This window comes from Sorex fumeus, unplaced genomic scaffold (assembly GCF_029834395.1).
Source record: "Sorex fumeus unplaced genomic scaffold, SorFum_2.1 ptg000061l, whole genome shotgun sequence".
Classification (NCBI taxonomy): domain Eukaryota; kingdom Metazoa; phylum Chordata; class Mammalia; order Eulipotyphla; family Soricidae; genus Sorex; species Sorex fumeus.
In genome coordinates, this window is record NW_026606118.1 from 27,235,236 (window position 1) to 27,252,494 (window position 17,259).

At 45.1% G+C, this 17,259-nt stretch overlaps 1 protein-coding gene across 1 annotated transcript in view; it reads right to left on the minus strand.

Moving 5' to 3' along the window:
- The window catches only part of ARFGEF3 (ARFGEF family member 3), a 171,985-nt gene that overhangs the window by 69,530 nt on the left and 85,196 nt on the right, over positions 1 to 17,259 (minus strand). The window contains exons 9-10 of the mRNA XM_056125974.1: positions 8,112 to 8,216; positions 6,715 to 7,048 (exon numbers count right to left, since the gene is read on the minus strand). Coding sequence (XP_055981949.1) covers positions 6,715 to 7,048; positions 8,112 to 8,216 — 439 coding nt within the window. The remainder of the gene's footprint in view (positions 1 to 6,714; positions 7,049 to 8,111; positions 8,217 to 17,259) is intronic.

Consider the following 17,259-nt stretch of genomic DNA (forward strand, 5'->3'; position numbering starts at 1 on the left):
CTAGGTAGAGAGCTGGAAGAACTGGAGCTTATGCTTTGCATGTGGGAGCCCCACTTTTAATCTCTGACACCACAAGGTCCTTGACCAGCTCCCCAGCACTGTGTTAGAAGTGGCTCCTGAGCACTATTGGGTGTGGTTCCCAATTCAACCTCTACCAAATTCCCAAATTAGATTTAGCTTACCTATTTTGTTAAATCATTAAACAATTAAAAGGAGTAATAGCCATCTCTGTATGGCTTTGGCTGCATTCCATAAATTTTCACAACTATTCAAGATTTACTCATTTTGAATTCTTAAATTTATTTTAATTTTTAATTCTATAAGGACTTTTTTAGAAGTTTTTACAGAAAATGTTAGCAGGCAATTACATTAAGTTTACATTAGTTAATTAATGGCTTTGATACTGGAATAGACATCCTATCACCATGTTCATTATTACAAAGTAGTTTATACTCAAAGTTTATTAATAGGAGAGGTTATGTATGAAAGGGAATACATTATTTTCTTTCCTTCTCTTTCTTTCTTTCTTTCTTTCTTTCTTTCTTTCTTTCTTTCTCTTTTTCTTTCTTTTCTTGTCTATTTTCTTTCTTTCCTTTCCTTTTTTCTTTTTTTTTCTCTCTCATATTCTCTTCATTCTTTCTTTCCCTCAAAGCTGGAACTTCAGAGAAAAAGAAAGGAGGAGAATTTTATTTCTCTCTCTGTCTTTCCACTGCATTCAAATGCACAGGTTAGGTCCATGGGCATCTACTCTATCTCTTTTGAAATGGGCATGGGCACTGCAGGAGGCCAGGAGGGAGATACCACGTGCTTTGGGGATTCTTTCACGTACTCCAACAGTAATAAACTAGATGACATATTATGATTCCCACAGGAATCTTACTCCTTAATTGCTTCTGAATCTGGAGGGAAGAGAGATTATACTATTGAACTTCTAAGGAACCCACAACAGGGTGAGAGAGAGAGTAGAATGACACTTGCTTTGCATGAACCTGACCCTGCTTTGATCTCTGCCACTGCTTATGATCATCCCCTGAGAACTTTTAAGAGTGGTCCCTGAGAAGTTAAATTCTGAGCACTTCTGAATGTGATCCCCAAAATCAAATTCACAAAAGAATACCCAACAGTTTTTTGTTTGCCCTCATAATTTCATTCTTCCGTTTAAAAAGAATTCAAGCTTTTTTGAATTTAATTTTCCGTGCCCCCAGGAACATTTATTCAAAAGGACATATATACACCATTATTCATTGCAGTACTCAGTACAATGACTAAGATTTGGAATCAACCTATATTTCCAATGACAGATCAGTGGATCATGAAAATGTGGAATATACACACAATGGGATATTATGAAGCTATAAGGAATAATAAAATGTAATTTGCTGCAACATGGATGCAACTAGAAGATATTATGTTAAATGAAGTAAGCCAGAAGAAGGACGGATAGCAGGATGATATCACTTAGAGTGATAGCACAGCCGTAGGGCGTTTGCCTTGCACGCAGCCAACATGGCCAACCCGAGTTCGATTCCTCCGCCCCTCTCGGAGAGCCCGGCAAGCTACCGAGAGTATCTCGCCCACACGGCAGAGCCTGGCAAGCTCCCCATGACGTATTCGATATGCCAAACACAGTAACAACAAAGTCTCCAATGGAGAAGTTACTGGGCCCGCTCGAGCAAATCGACGAACAACGGGAGGGCCTTTATTTACTTTACTTTGGTATTCAGAGTAACTGGAAGAGGAAACGGGTTAGAGTGGGGGGTGTCTCGATCACCCTTGGTCCCAGAGCACAGGGAGAAGGAAAGAAATTGAGTGGTAGAGAGGAGAAGAGATAGATAAAACTGCCAAATGGGGCTGGAGTGGTAGTGTGGCAGGTAGGACGCTTGACTTGCACAAGGTTGACACAGATTTGATTCCTGGCACCCCATATGATCCCAGAATTCCATTAGAATCATCCCACCAGGAATGATTCATGACTGCAGAGGCAGGAGTAACCCCTAAGCACTTCTGTGTGTGACCTGATCATCCCTCTGCAAAATCCCTGTACCCCCCCCCCCCGCCGCGCCCCCCCCCCCCCACACACACATAAACACAAAAGAACCCTCAACAAATTCTTAAAGAAATACAAGGCATGGTGAATTCCAGTTTCTCCAGGTGTGAACAAGGAATGTGGTGTCAGGGATTGGGGTTAGAGGGAGTGGGTCACAGACCTCACTACTACTAGGCCAAGTCTACCAAAGCCAAACAGCAGGAGAGAGAAAAGGAAGCCACATAGATGTCTGGATTACAGTTCCTTTTGGAGGAAGGCAGCAACATAAGAGAAAGCACACTCTGGAAACAAAACAAAATGTCCTGTGCACCTCTGACGAACAGAACAGACACACAGCCCATGTGGCAGGGAGACAGACTGGAAAGAGCACAGGGAAAGAGCCCAGGAGGCTTTCCAACTCCAAAAGGCTAAGCAAACATCCTGGGGGGGCCAGTGGCTTTCTTCCTGCACATTAGTCCTGCGCATCTGTTTCCTAGGTTACTGATTTCCCCAAATGACGAGCATTGTGGGATGAACAGGAGCTATTGCTTTTCAGAACAATGTGGCCCACTGTGAAGTGAATCTACTGTGCTTGGTGGAGGAGGGGCACTGCTCAGGTGAGGCTGCCATTGCAAAACTGCCTGGGAAACCAGCACAGCTGGACAAGCACAGAAGCAGGGCTAAGTTTATTTGCTCTCACAAGGTTGTTACTGAAAAATATGGCTTTTTTTTTATTTTAGGGGCCATACCTGGTGGTGTGCTTGGCTTTCTCCTGGCTCAAGGCTCAAGGTTACTCCCAACAGCACTTAGGGGACCGTATACAGTGCTGAGGGCTGGACCTAGCTGAGCTGTGTGCAAGACAAGTGCCTTCCTGCTGCACTGTCCTCTGAAGATATAGTTGAATCTCCCAATGTCCCACATGCAGAGCATTAACTTAACATGTGGGCAACAGGAGGGCTCTATGGAGGTAGCAATAATTCAAGTGTCTGATTCTGGATAGAAAAATCAGGCTGTTGCCTGTTATAAAATATTCCTTTGCTGCCCTGCCACAGAGGCAGGGTGGGATAGGGGGTATGGAGGGTGGAAGGGATACTGGGACCTGTGGTGGTGGAAAATGGGCACTGGTGGAGGGATGGGTATTTGATCATTGTATAACTGAAAACTAAGCACAAAAATTTGTAAGTCTACAACTGTACCTCATGGTGTTTCACTAATAAAAATTAAAAAAAACAAAACAAAACAAAACAAATATTCCCTTTGCAGGTATCCTGTCGAGGATTTTGGTAGGTATAATTAGAACACCTGGGTTTATGTTTCAGATGTACTACTGATAGGGACTTCAGGCAGGTAATGGCTTAGCTTTGAGCTTTACTTTCTCTTTCTCCTTCAGGAAGCCTGTAAATAATCCAATGTCAGGCACCACCTATATCTGATCCATTGTAATCAACTGCTCAACTTTGTCAAGTGGAGATAGCCAACGGGAAGAGAGACAGCGGCATCTGGATAGAGCAGAAGGTGGGAAATGAACAGAACAGGGCCAGTCAGGGGGCAGGAGATTTGTTTTTATTTCCTTGAGGATAGTAAAGTATACACTAAATTATTGTTTAGCACTTTGTACTTACAAAGCACTGGCACAAACTGTGTTTCATTTTGAACTCAACACTTTTTGCAAATTTATAAGAAATAAGAGATATCTGAGAAATAAGGGGGGAGGAGAATGATAGAAGGTTCTGGAAATGGGAAGAGTACTTCAGACTTCGCTGAACCTGGAAAATTTGTTAATATTGGTCATTTACAAAACAAGCTTCAGAAAGACAAAAATAAGCCAGCTGGTGGACAGGAGACAAGAAGACTGGCAGAAATGAGCGGGTTGTTCTAGGCAAGAGCTAGTAAGGGCCTGCTCATTCCTGCTTCCATGTATTTTATTTTTATTTCCTTGAGGATAGTAAAGTATACACTAAATTATTGTTTAGCACTTTGTACTTACAAAGCACTGGCACAAACTGTGCTGCATTTTGAACTCAACACTTTTTGTAAATTTATAATAATTTATAGGTGAGAAAATTCAAAGTTGGGAGTTAAATGATCAACCACTAAAATCTAGCAGTAAGTATCAGAGAAAGAATTCAAACCATGACTGTTAAAATTCTGACTTATATAAGAAATATTTAAACAAGTGATGGCCAAGGGGCAGTGAGAATCACTACTGCAATCTGAAAATCAAATTCAGGATTCAGTGTGGTACAGGAAATGACCCTGGGTGGAAGGCAACCTTTACCTTCACAGTAACCTTGGAGAAATCACTTGATTCCCCCAAAGCATCAGCTTCTTTGTTGGAAGGAAAAATAAACAACCCTTTCCCCTGCAGCAGGAATCTATGGGATAAAGTTCTGAGCTTGTCTCCTCCCTTTCTCTGACTTCCTGTTGAAAGTAGAGGGTCCCTGGTCAGACTGGTAGATGGAGGAGAGGGGCTGAGCTGCACTGGCTCCTTTTCCTGGACTCTGCTATTCAGAGAAAGCCTGCAGTGCTCCTGCAGGCTCTACGCTGAGCAGAGGCAGGCTGGGGCCCCAGGGAAGCTACAGCCATGGAGTGGACCAGTAGTCTATAGTCTCCTTCTTCCCCAGTGCTGGACCATTCCTCAACTGGACCATCAGTCATTAAAGCTGCTCCTTTCATCTCAGATTCCTGGAGTTTGACTGAAGGCAAAAGGTCACTTTCTTGGGTAGTGGGGGAGGTCACATGTAGCAATGCTCAAGGGGTTACTTCTGGCTCTGCACTCAGGAATTACTCCTGGTGGTGCTCAGGGGACTATATGGGATGCCAGGAATCGAATCTGGGGTTGGCTGCATGCAAGGCAAATGGCCTACCCACTGTACTATTGCTCCAGCCCTAAAAAAAACTTTTTTTATTACCCAACTTTTTGGGTAATAAAAAATGTTGCAAAATTATAATGAATATTAATGATAATGAGGAACAGTGCCTATGCCTGGTCAATAATAAGTGAGAAAGGATAGTATTTCCACTCCCCCACCACCCCAAAATGAGGACATAGAAAATAATTCCTAAATATATCACACCAAATGTGTTATATTGGTTGGTCACACCCACCAACTGGCCCCCTGGCGCCGTGTAATACCATCAACAGCCAAGACTCAGAGACTATAAAAACCAGCTCCCGGAAGAGAACAGTGCAGTCTCCTGCCCCCGCGCCTGGCTGTGCTCGCTGGGGCCCCTTGGAGGGGAGCAGGTTGAGCTTTCCTCCCCGCCCTGAACAGGGCTCCGGCAGCCGAAGACCTCCAGGACCAGCCACCACCATGCTGAGACCACTCTTCACATACCTGAAGGTACCGGCAGAGGAACAAAGGCAAGCGGGTGCTGGGGCTGGATCTCCAAGCCTACTCGGATCGGGGCTGAGCATCCTCCACCTAGATCCTCCGAATTCCAGTAGGCGGGGGGTCACACCCACCAATTGGCCCCCTGGCGCCGTGTAATCCCATCAACGTCCAAGACTCAGAGACTATAAACCAGCTCCCGGAACCACGCAGCTGTGTTCGCGGCCGCGCAACATCTTATTATGACATCTTATCATCTCATTCCTACTTTGGACAAACTGGCAGACTACCGAATGTAACCTGCCCACACGGCAGAGTCTGGCAAACTCCCCGTGGCGTACCCAATATGCCAAATACCAGTAACAATGATGGGTCTCATTCTCCTAAAGAGCCTTGAATATAGCACTTTCTTAAAAATGTCAGGGCTAGGATGAAGGAGACGTTACTGGGGCCTGCTCGAGGCAATCGACGAATAAGAGGATGGTTGTGATTCGTGAAATATATCACTAGTAAAAGAGTTTTGTTATTTTGATTCTTCTTGTTTTTAGGTAACAGAAGCATATTTAATCTTGATGAAAAAGTTCCCAAATACAAATTTGACAGTGTCTTCTCTCATTGGTTGTGAGAGAAATCCCTGGACAAAGGGCCTTCAAAGCTGCCTAAACCTGTCCTTAAAACCATCAGCTAGCACTGGGACCTGCGTCCCAAGCCAGACAATATCCACTCCGGGGTTGGGAAAAATGTGGGAGAAATGAATCATAAGAAAGAACAGAACTAAGGGGTTTCTATTAGTCACAGAAATCAGCAGTGTTGGGTTTTTTTTGTTTGTTTGTTTATTTGTTTGTTTTGGGGGGAGGAGGTGGGGAGGGATAATGTACAAAGTAGACATTTTGAAATCCAATTTTGATGAAGATGAATGAACACCAATATCCACACTCATCAGACACTTGGAAGCCCAAGCCATCCAGATACAGTGGAAATGATCAGACCGGGTACATTGCTGCAGTTGTTGTTTTGTTCTGGGGCCACACCCGGTGGTGCTAAGGGTTTACTCCTGGATCTGTGCTTGGGGATCACTCCTGGTGGGGTTCGAGAGATCATATGCAGTGCCAGGGATTGAATCCGGGTTGGCTATATGCAAGGCAAGTGTCTGCCCACTGGACAACACGGTGAAGCAAGTTTGTACTGGTGAGCACCTACTAACCCTGGGAGTCTCCACATACCCCACATGCCCACCCACCATGATATCTGCAAACCACACGGATTCTGCGCACTTCTTGTGCAAGCCGTTGCACTCAGCACCCACGCAGTGCCCACCCAGACCAACGCACGTGGGCCATCTCCCGGGCTCCTCACCTCCTTCATGATTTTGATGGCCTCCACCCGGTGCTGGGGAGGGGGGTACAGCAGCATGCGGTGATAGAGCGACTGGAGCACGGGCTTCATGGAGTCCACCGACCCCACCAGCCGGACCAGCTCTGCTGCGATGTAATAGATGGTCCGCGCCACGGGCCCGCTCAGGGCTGGCGCGGTGGAGGAGCAGCCCGAGCCGCGGCCGTGGTCAGACACCCCCGGAGAGGTCGAGTCTGACTCCAGGCTGCTGCTGGTGCTGCTGCTGTGGGCAGAGGTGATGGTTTTGTCGTGGACCGGATTCCCCAGGATGACAATGAGAGCAGGACAAAGATTTTTCCTAGGGAGAGATGGGAGCAGAAGTTGGTGTCCTGCAGGCCAAATGAGAGATGAGGATGACTACTACCCAGGTGTCGGAAGTGCACTGCGGAGACCCAACAAAACTGGTGATGCTGAGCTCGCTTATGGCTCCTCCTGGCTCTGATCTGTCCATTTCCTCAGCTATTGCCCTCACCCCTGGGGATACCCACAAGGCTTTTCCACAAATCTCAAGCTGGTTAAACCATATCAATGTCACGAGAAATAAAAAAAAGAAACCATCATCCCTGAAAAAACAAAACAGTAAAAATACAAGATTGCTTGGTCACACAGTTTCATTTCACTATAAATAACAAAAGCATCGTCTGCTTCTCACTTGCTAGGATAATTCAAAATTCTGAACTGCATCTCCAGAATGAACAGTATGTCCTACTCACATACAACTTCCTCCTTCCCCAATAGGTCAGGAACCGCCCTGTCCCCTGTGTATGGCTCATGTCTCATGTTCATGCGGTGGCAGATATTCAGCTGGAGGAGGCACTAGGCCCAGGCTCAGAAGGTTTACGAGTTCTTGGTTTGTTTTTGTTTTTGTTTTTCATTTTGGATCACACCCAGCATTGCTCAGCAGTTACTCTTGGCTCTGTACTCAGGAACAACTTCTGGCGGTGCATGGGGGACCATTAGGGATGCCGGGGATTGAACCTGGGTTGGCCACATGTAAGGCAAATGCCCTACCTGCTGTTCTATCACTCTGGCCCCAGGTTCACTAGTTCCTGATACCTACCCTCTACCTACCTGCCGAGTCAACATTCTGGTGCCTTTCAATGTTCTGACAACCAACAAATAGTCTAGAAAGCAAATTCCTGGTTCCCAAGGCTCAGAACCTGATGGTATAAACAAAATGAAACTTTGGGAGCTATGTTCTGCTAAAATTGTCCTTAGTTCTTGGTGTATTTCAGTCTGGGGCCTGTAAGCAAAGCAGGTTCCCTCCCAGACATTTACACAGCAGGCCCTGGAGACAGTGGGGAGGAACCACAGCTGCAGTCAGAAGGAGCAGGGGTGGGGGTGAGGTGGGGGTCACTCACCAGATCAGGTCCGTGAAGCCTCGGTGCAGGTGCATGCAGGAGGACGAGCTGCTGAGGATGGAGAGGATGCATTCCAGGTACAGGAGCTGAAGCTGCTGGCTATTGCTGTGGGACACCAACAAAGCCAAGTTGGATTAGATGGGAACAGTGCAGGACATGGCAGAAGCACTGATGGAAGAGGGTGGTGTGTAGGGTCCTGGGCTGATCTGCATCCTCCCCTCAGACTGCTGTGCTGAAATTCTAATCCACAGTACCTCAGCATGGGACCCTCTTTGGATATGGGGTCTGTACCCAGGTAAACAGATTACAGAGAAGCCTTGACCAAGGGAGGTTTCAGTCCAAAAGGATAGCATTCTTTATTTTATAGAGGGTGCTCCCAAGAAATGTATCTGAGGTCCTGGTTGGTTCAATGCAGTGATGCAATCCTACTGGGACCCAGTGGTGCTGGAGAGCCTCCAGGACTATACCTGGAAGTGCTGGGGACCTGTGGTACTGTGAGGCCCCAAAAGCACGCTCCTCAGCAGCCATGACAGCCTTTTGCTAACATTAAGTCTCAACCAGGCCTTAGTTTCTGTTTTCCCAAAGTAGGACTTGCAGTTTCTGGTAGACTCCCAGTTGAGTAATTTGCCTAGATAGGGAATTGGGCAGTTGGGTCTGGCTGGTCATGAAGGGTCACTCTACCCTCCTTAGAAACTGTTGCTAACCATTGCCTAGTTGCTGACCACCAATGTAAGAGGGCTAATGCTAAAAGGTATATAAAATGCCTCTTAACTTTGAACCCTATATAAGCTGCTTGTGATTTGGAGTTGGGGTCCTTGTCAAGACTTCACTGTGTTGGATGAGACTTGGACCCTAGCTCAAGCTAGTGCTGGCTTGGGCTATTAATAAAGTTCCTTTGCTTTTGCATTATCGTGTGTGGACTTGGTCTCTCCACAGTTGGGGATCTGAAACTTGGACATAACATCAATCCATGCAAACATGTGCTCCAGTCCTTTGAGTATCTCCCTAGTTTCACAAAAGTATTTTTATAAAATAGGACACTTGGAGTGCAAAGATCCGTACAAACAAGGGAAGGAAGTATGAAGGAAGATGCTGCACTCGGCAAGCTCAGGAGAGATTGCATTTATTTATCTTTATTATTTTTTTTTATTAGTGAAACACCATGAGGTACCATTGTAGACTTACAAATCTTTGTGCTTGGGTTTCAGTTATACAATGATCAAATACCCATCCCTCCACCAGTGCCCATTTTCCACCACCACTGATCCCAGTCTCCCTCCCACCCCCCCATCCCCCCATCTCACCCTGCCTCTGTGGCAGGGCATTCCCTTTTGTTCTCTCTCTCTTATTGGGTGTTGTGGTTTGCAAAAGAGGCAATGGGTGACAATCATGTTTGGTCTATAGTCTACTTTTAGCATGCTTCTCCAATCCTGGGAGGATCCTCCCAACACCCTTTATTTGGTACTCCCTTCTCTATCTGAGCTGCCTTTTCACCTAGCATGTGAGGCTGGCCTCCAAGCCATGGAGTAAACCTCCTGGTACTTATCTCGGCTGTTCTTGGGTGTTAGTCTCCTATTTTGTTTCTTTATGTTTCCCAGATGAGTGTAATCTTTCTATATCTGTCCCTCTCTTTCTGACTCCTTTCACTTAGTATGATACTTTCCATGTAGTACCACTTGTATGTAAATTTCATGACTTCATCTTTTCTAACAGCTACATAGTACTCCATTGTGTAGATGTACCAAAGTTTCTTTAACCAGTCATTTGTTCTCAGACACTCAGGTTTTTTCCAGATTCTGGCTATTGTAAAGAATGCTGCAATGATGCACGATCACATCCTCTGAAGGGAAAAGAAAGAAAAGGGGGAAAAAAGAAGACTGAGTTCCCATAAATGATTACAATTTGCCAAGAGCAAGGTGGTAGCTGGATGAAGAGGAAGGAGAAATAACTAGACTTTCTTTGACCAGGTAAGGATTTTGTTTCGCCCACAAGTTTCTCTTCAATTTTGAACAAGACGTAGTAGTTCCTTACCAGAAAAAGCACATCCTTCATTCTAGATAGGTCTAGAGAGGTGGCAAGTGGATATAGCACTGGCTGGAAGCGTTAGAAATATATTGTTTAACAAGGATATATGAGAGCAGAGGAGTAGCATCGGAGCCTTAGAAAGATCTAGAAAGAATTTCCAAAGGAAAGGATTTTATTTATTTATTTATTTATCACCCCTGGTGGTGCTCTGGTGACTTTGTGTGGTGCTGGGGATTAAGCTGGAGTAAATCACATTCAAAGCAAGTGCCCTACCTGATCTATAATCTCTCTGGCCTGGGATTGATATTTTAGCTGCTACATGGTGTACGGAGGCCTTGCAGAAAGGGAGTGTGGGGGAGATTGTGGGAGAGACCAATCTGTGGTTGAAATGAGTGTCAGGGTGTCATTAGCAAGAGGGGAAGTCAGATTAGGGTCTGGCCAGGAGCCAGGACAGGAAGGGACTTGTGTGCCAGGCAAGGACAGCTAACAGAAGAGTGACATAAATCAATTTGTGGATTTTCAAGAGTCATCATTCTAGATGATGCAAAAATGACTGGAGAGGGAAAAAGGGGACCATAATATCACTTATAAGCCAGATTTTTTTAAAAAAAATGATTAGTTCTGAAATGGCTGTTTTTTGTCCATTTTTAAAAAATCAATCCCTTGACCATTACTATAAAAAGTAGCTATTAAATGTCTGAAAATGACATTCCCCGTGTCTAGCACCACACACCGAAATAACTATCGGCACACAGAATTCTCTTTTTCTAGAGAATTGCACAGAAAGGTCACCAGCAGCCTGGTATCCCGTGATTATCTGGGCAGTGTTCCCTGCGCCAATGCTGCGACCTTCATGGCATCAGACAGGACAGGAGGGCAGTGAAGAGGCGTGGCCAAGCCAACTGGCCTGGCTGTCTCCTTGGAGACCAACTGCAGCAGCTTTTCTGTGGGCTGCTAGGAAAACGGGTGCTTGAGTCACGCCATTGATGGAGCTTATTGAACTGCAAGTGCCTTCTATCATCCATGGCCCTCACTCAGCACACACATGCAGGCGCAGTGTGTGTGCATATCCTGTCTGTCTGCTGTACTGCCTGCTACGTGGCATGCACAGGGCAGGAAGGAACAGAAACCAGTCCACTCTCAAAATGCAAAGGGGGAATATTTGCCTGTTAGGAGGGTGGTGGGTCCCTGTGTCTGGCCTTTAGTTTGGGCATCTCACTGCTAGTCTAATCTCTGCATTTCTTTCCAGTTGCACAATCCATGGTGAACGAGTTCTGTGAGTGGACTTGTTGAATAACACTGCTTTGTCCTTGTGCCTCCTGCAGGGAGCGTAGGTTTACAGAGTTACTCCCACCACAGTGCTCCGGAGGCACACCCGGTTCCATCAGGCACCCCTTTCTCTGTGTTTGGCTTTAAGTTATCCTTTGTGCTCTTCTGACCCTATCTGTGAATTACTTATATCCCCAAATCAGACTCTGTAACTTATGAAATCAAATCCTTCTGGGGACTTTGGATTTTGTACATGTAAGTGAAATAATGCTTTTCTCTTTCCTTTGTGGCCGTTGCATAGTTTATTTTAGAGCAAAAAGAGGCAACTTTAAATAAGAACCCTGCTGGGGTTTAGGAAAGACTAACCTGGCCTGAAGACTGTAGTCTGAGATGTATAGTGAGATGTCCTCAAGAAAAGTCAATCTTTAAGCTTGATATATCTCTTACTGTGTTCATACAAAATAACTAGAAATATTAGCAAGAAGGAAATTTAATATGATTGTTTAAATGGTTTACTAGCTAAGATATTAGTAGCACTGTAGCACTGTCCTCCCGTTTTTCATCGATTTGCTCGAGCGGGTTGTTGGGACAACTGAATCCTAATGTTAGGTCTGCCATTAGACATTGAGAGGATTTGTACAAGATATCCAATCACTGGGCTTGTTTCTTATTTAGATGCTGTGTCAGGAAGCCACAGACAACCTCACTCTCAAATTCCATTTTATTTTACTGTTGCTCAAAATTATGAGCAGAGATAGCACTGTAGCACTGTTCTCCTGTTGTTCATCAATTTGCTTGAGCAGGCCCAGTAATGTCTCCATTGTGAGACTTGTTGTTATTGTGTTTGGCATATCGAATACATCACGGGTAGCTTGCCAGGCTTTACCGTATGGGCGAGATACTCTCAGTAGCTTGCCGGGCTCTCTGAGAGGGGCGGGGAATCGATCCCGGGTGACCCGGGTTGGCCTCGTGCAAGGTACATGCCCTACCCATTGTGCTTTCACTCCAGCCCAAGATATTAGTAAGAAGTAAATTTAATATGATTGTTTAAATAGATTAGTAGCTAAGGAAAGGAGTAAACAATATGCCCTTAGATGAATCCCTCCCTTGAGTGGATCTCCTAGTAATCTAGAGTGCTGAACCCCTAGAGGAGATTTTGTCCCAGAGTTAATCTCCTAGAAGAACTTCCTCTGAAGGAGGGGCTTTACATCTGCTTATTGTTACATAATGTTCAGTCATAATACTGACTCCTACTTTGGACAAACTGGCAGGCTACCGAATGTAACCTGCCCACATGGCAGAGTCTGGCAAACTCCCCGTGGCGTACCCAATATGCCAAATACCAGTAATGATGGGTCTCACTCCCCTAACTCTGAAAGAGCCTTGAATATGGCACTTTTTAAAAAATCTCAGGGCTAGGACGAAGGAGACGTTACTGGGGCCTGCTCGAGGCAATTGACGAATAACAGGATGGTCGCGATCGTGATTGTGAATGTTCAGTCACACCTATCCACAACCTTCACAATTTCTATATAACTAGCACTGTGAGACTTGAAAAAAAAAAAACGGGTCACTGATAACCAACCAGCTTTTGGACCTGTTTCTTCATTCATCCATCACTGCTGGCCAGCCAGGGGGACAGTTCTGAGCCACTGACACACCTACACTTAAACTCACATGAACCAGGGGTCGTAAAGGCCAAGCACCCCTTTGCCTAGGCAAGACCTCTGCAAGGACAATGTGATTACCTGTTCAGAATTCCTAGAGCTTCTCGAAGTTTGTTTCATTTGGAACTGTTTCGACTTTGCCTCACTTCAGAACAAATTTGAATTTAGTTAAAAAGGATCACTGTGTCACTGTTATCCCGTTGTTCATCGATTTGCTCAAGCTGGCACCAGTAACGTCTCCATTCGTCCCAGCCCTGAGATTTTAGCAGCTTCTCCTTACTCATCTTTCCCAACGTATTGGAGGCTCTTTCAGGGTCAGGGGAATGAGACCCGTTATTGTTACTGTTTTTGGCATATTGAATATGCCACAGGTAGTTTGCCAGGCTCTGCCATGCAGGTGGGATAGTCTTGGTAGCTTGCCGGGCTCTCCGAGATATATTCTCTCTATGATTTGTTGCCTACTATCTGAACCCCATCAAATATGGTGTGGTAATTATGGAAAATGGATAGAAAGTGTCTTATGATGTGTCCAAGAATATGTTCACTCCTATGTGAGGCTTGGCCGGAGCGTGTGGAAAGTGGCCTGGAGCATGGTGGTGGTTGGGTAGTGGAGGTCGGCTGCTGGGGCTGGGTCCCTTGGGGCAAATGAGAGCCCTCCCCGCCCCAAGGGTCCCAGAGTTAAAAGAATAGAGGGCATTAATTGTGTGGAATGGTATTAGCGGAGATAAACACTAGCCTTGCCTTGTTGAATTCATGAAGGCTTTATTCTGGGTTCTTCCTGGCTATTCTGCCATGGGGAGGTGAGCAGAGAGGGGAGAGGCTGGTGGAAGTCAGACAGGCAAAGACTAAGTATCTTTCTCAGTCAATTACCCTTCCAAAAGTTCTTGGATTTAAACAGCATCGTGCAGCTCAGCTTACCTAATATAGAGTTCTATTAATACCCTATCTCCAAGACATGGGAGTGATTCTGCCTACGGGAGTGCCTTTTGTCTGTAGGAGAGTGAACATATGAATGAATCCAGAGCCCTACTGAGTGAAAAGCTTAATGAGGTCAATGGGGGATGCTTTTGGAAATGATGGTGAAGGGCAAATACTGACCATAGTGTAATTTCAGAGGAGGAAACAAATAGAAGGAGAGAAGGTAGTCAAATGAGAAGAAACTGACCCAGTGTGAAAACTTAGAGTGATGACAGTCAAGGGCAGGGGGTGTCTGCTCAGTCAGACTTCAAGGACCCCGTCAATGTTGCAGTGAGCGTGCAGCGGGCCCGCTTCCGGAGTCACAGATCCTTCCTGCCAACTTGGGAGAGGGAATCAGGGTAGGAAAGACTGTCATGAACAGTCTCTGGGGGGCAGAACTATGGCAGGGGGGTTTCATCAGAAAGCCAAGCAAAATGAGAAGCACTGGTGACAGAAACTAAGATGCCTGATGCGAGAGGGGCTTCTCCTTGCTGCCAGTGCCCAGTGCTAGGAATATTCTCTTCTCTTTCAACTCTCGATCAGCCAAGTCATGCTGAGACCCTCGAGCAAGTCTCTGAGCCCCCTTTGGTTGGGTGTCCCTGAGGGTACAGGTGACTCACTCCAACACATTAATAAACCTGCACTTGATTTGTTCACCTCATACATTCCTGGTGATCACTGTCGCCTGGACATCATCAGTGGATTAACTAAATCCTGGCATTGGACTCGGAGATGGCTCAGGAAAGGGGTGATAGGGATCAAACTAGGGTAGGCCATGTGCATGAAGGCAAATGCTTTAACCCCCTACATTCTCTCTCTCCAGCCCTATAATAATAATCACTGTATCACTGTCCTCCCATTGTTCATCGATTTGCTCGAGTGGGCCTAGTAGCATCTCCATTGTAAGACTTGTTGTTACTGTGCCTGGCATATTGAAAATGTCACGGGTAGCTTGCCAGGTTTTGCCGTGTGGGTGAGATACTCTCGGTAGCTTGCCGGGATCTCCGAGAGGGGCAGAGGAACCGAACTCAGGTCGGCCGTTCCGGCCCCCTGCAAGGCAAAAGCCCTACCGCTGTGCTATGGCTCCAGCCCATAATAATAATAATAATAATAATAATAATAATAATAATAATAAAGTAAGTAAAGTAAAGGCCCTCCCGTTGATCGTCGATTTGCTCGAGCGGGCCCAGTAACGTCTCCATTGGAGACTTTGTTGTTACTGTGTCTGGCATATCGAATACTCTCAGTAGCTTGCCGGGCTCTCCGAATAATAATTTTTAGGATATACAAGTTTTGTGTGATCTTTGCCTAAAGTTGAAATTTAGAAAGTAGAAGAATAGGGGTTTATATAAGGACTGTAAGAAAAGTAAGGTTTTCTGATGTGCACAACAGACTGTGAGATTCAGCTCACATAAAACTCAGTTTACCAAGAGGGTAGGATGGGAGGCAACCTGGGGATGCTGGTGGAAGGACACTGACACTCTGGTGGAGAGTGTGCTGTTGGAATACCGTGTGTCTGAAAGTTTATTGTGAGAAGTATTGTAAATCACAGTGTCTCAATAAAGATAGAAGGGGGAGGAGACAATTTGATGCAAGAGCTGACTCTTCTAGGGCAGAAAGGAGTTGTGCCAAGGCGAGGACAAGTGAGCTCTAGAAGGGAGTGAAATCCTGGTCACAGAAGCGAGCCGTAAAAGTATGACACAGGCCACCCAGGACACCTGAGAATAGAAGGTCATTCTAATCAAACACAGCAGGCATAGGCCTGACTGAACCGTGGACATCAGTGTGAATGGAGCACTGGGATGGGAGCACTGAGTTGGCGTTAAAGCTCTCAGTTTTAGTTAACAATCACAGTGGGCCCTGTGCAGAACCATCATCTTGTCTGCTATAAAACACTCCTTTCTAGGGAAAATAATGCCCAGGCATGTGGTCAGCCCAAGATGGAAGAAACATGAGACTGTGGAAGAAAGTACTATTTCTTGTCTTTCTTTTAAAATTACTGTGGTGCCAGGAATTGAACCCAGGTCTCCTGCATGCCAGGCTGTATTTTGACACTGAGTCCTTTCTCCAATCCAAGTGCTACTTCTTTTTGCCTAGTGTGTGCAATGCCCTCAGTCTCATCCCTGATATCTCATGGCCTCCTAAGCACTGGGTATAGCTCTAGTGTACCCTGAGCACCACTGGGTATGGCTCTGGTGGCCTTCAGCGCAGTCAACCCAAGCTCCACTGATTGATGTCAGGCAAAATTCTGCTAGAAGTGGCCCAGGGACTCCTGAGTGCTGCTGGGTGTGATCCCAAGGATTTTTATTTTTTAAATTCTACAATAATTTCTGAATTCTCAAATGCTCTAGTTATCAGTAAACTATAATCTTTTTTAGTAAACAATAATTTACGCATCTTTCATAATACAATGGGCACTTCAGACTCATACTGTGTTGTAAAAATTTTCAATTAAATATCTACATAGCTGTTAGAGACTTAAAAATTCTTCTTTTACACGATTTGTCTTTACTATAGAGACAGAAGTAGTCTTATTAACTTCCTGCACAAAGAATTGGAGCCAAAGACCTCACCTAAATGAACTAATGTGCCAAAAAAAAAGTAAAAGGACATAAAGGTCATAGTAACGTGTGCTTTTTAGAGCTAGGTTCTGTTGGCAGGAATATTGTCTGATTCAGCTTCTGTGGAAAATAGTATGGAGACATCTCAAGAAATTAAAAAGGAAGCTACTGTTTGACTATTAGTGATTTCCTTCTTGGCATTGATCCCAAGAATAAGAAAACATAAGTTTTAAAAGTATATATATATATATATATATATATATATATATAATATGCCCATTTACATCTATTGCAATGCAGTTTACAGTAGCAAAGATCTGGAAACAATCCAAATGCCCAATGGCAGATGAGTGGATAAAGTAGTTAGTTATGCATATACACAATGTAATGCTACTGAATTATTTATAAGAGAAATCTTCCCTTTTGCTACACCTTGAATGGAACTAAAGGGTATCACACTCAGTGACATAAGTGAGAGGAAGCAGGACAAATGTTGGATGACCTCACGCATGTGTGATACACAGAAAAAAGAAGGGAATGCACAGTATCCAAAAAACACCAACTCTTGGACACTGACACGTTGGAGTGGAGAGAAGAATTAGAAGATATGCATCCGAGCAAGGGGTTGAGGTGTGGGGTGGTGAACCAGATGTGGCACAAGGTCTGTGG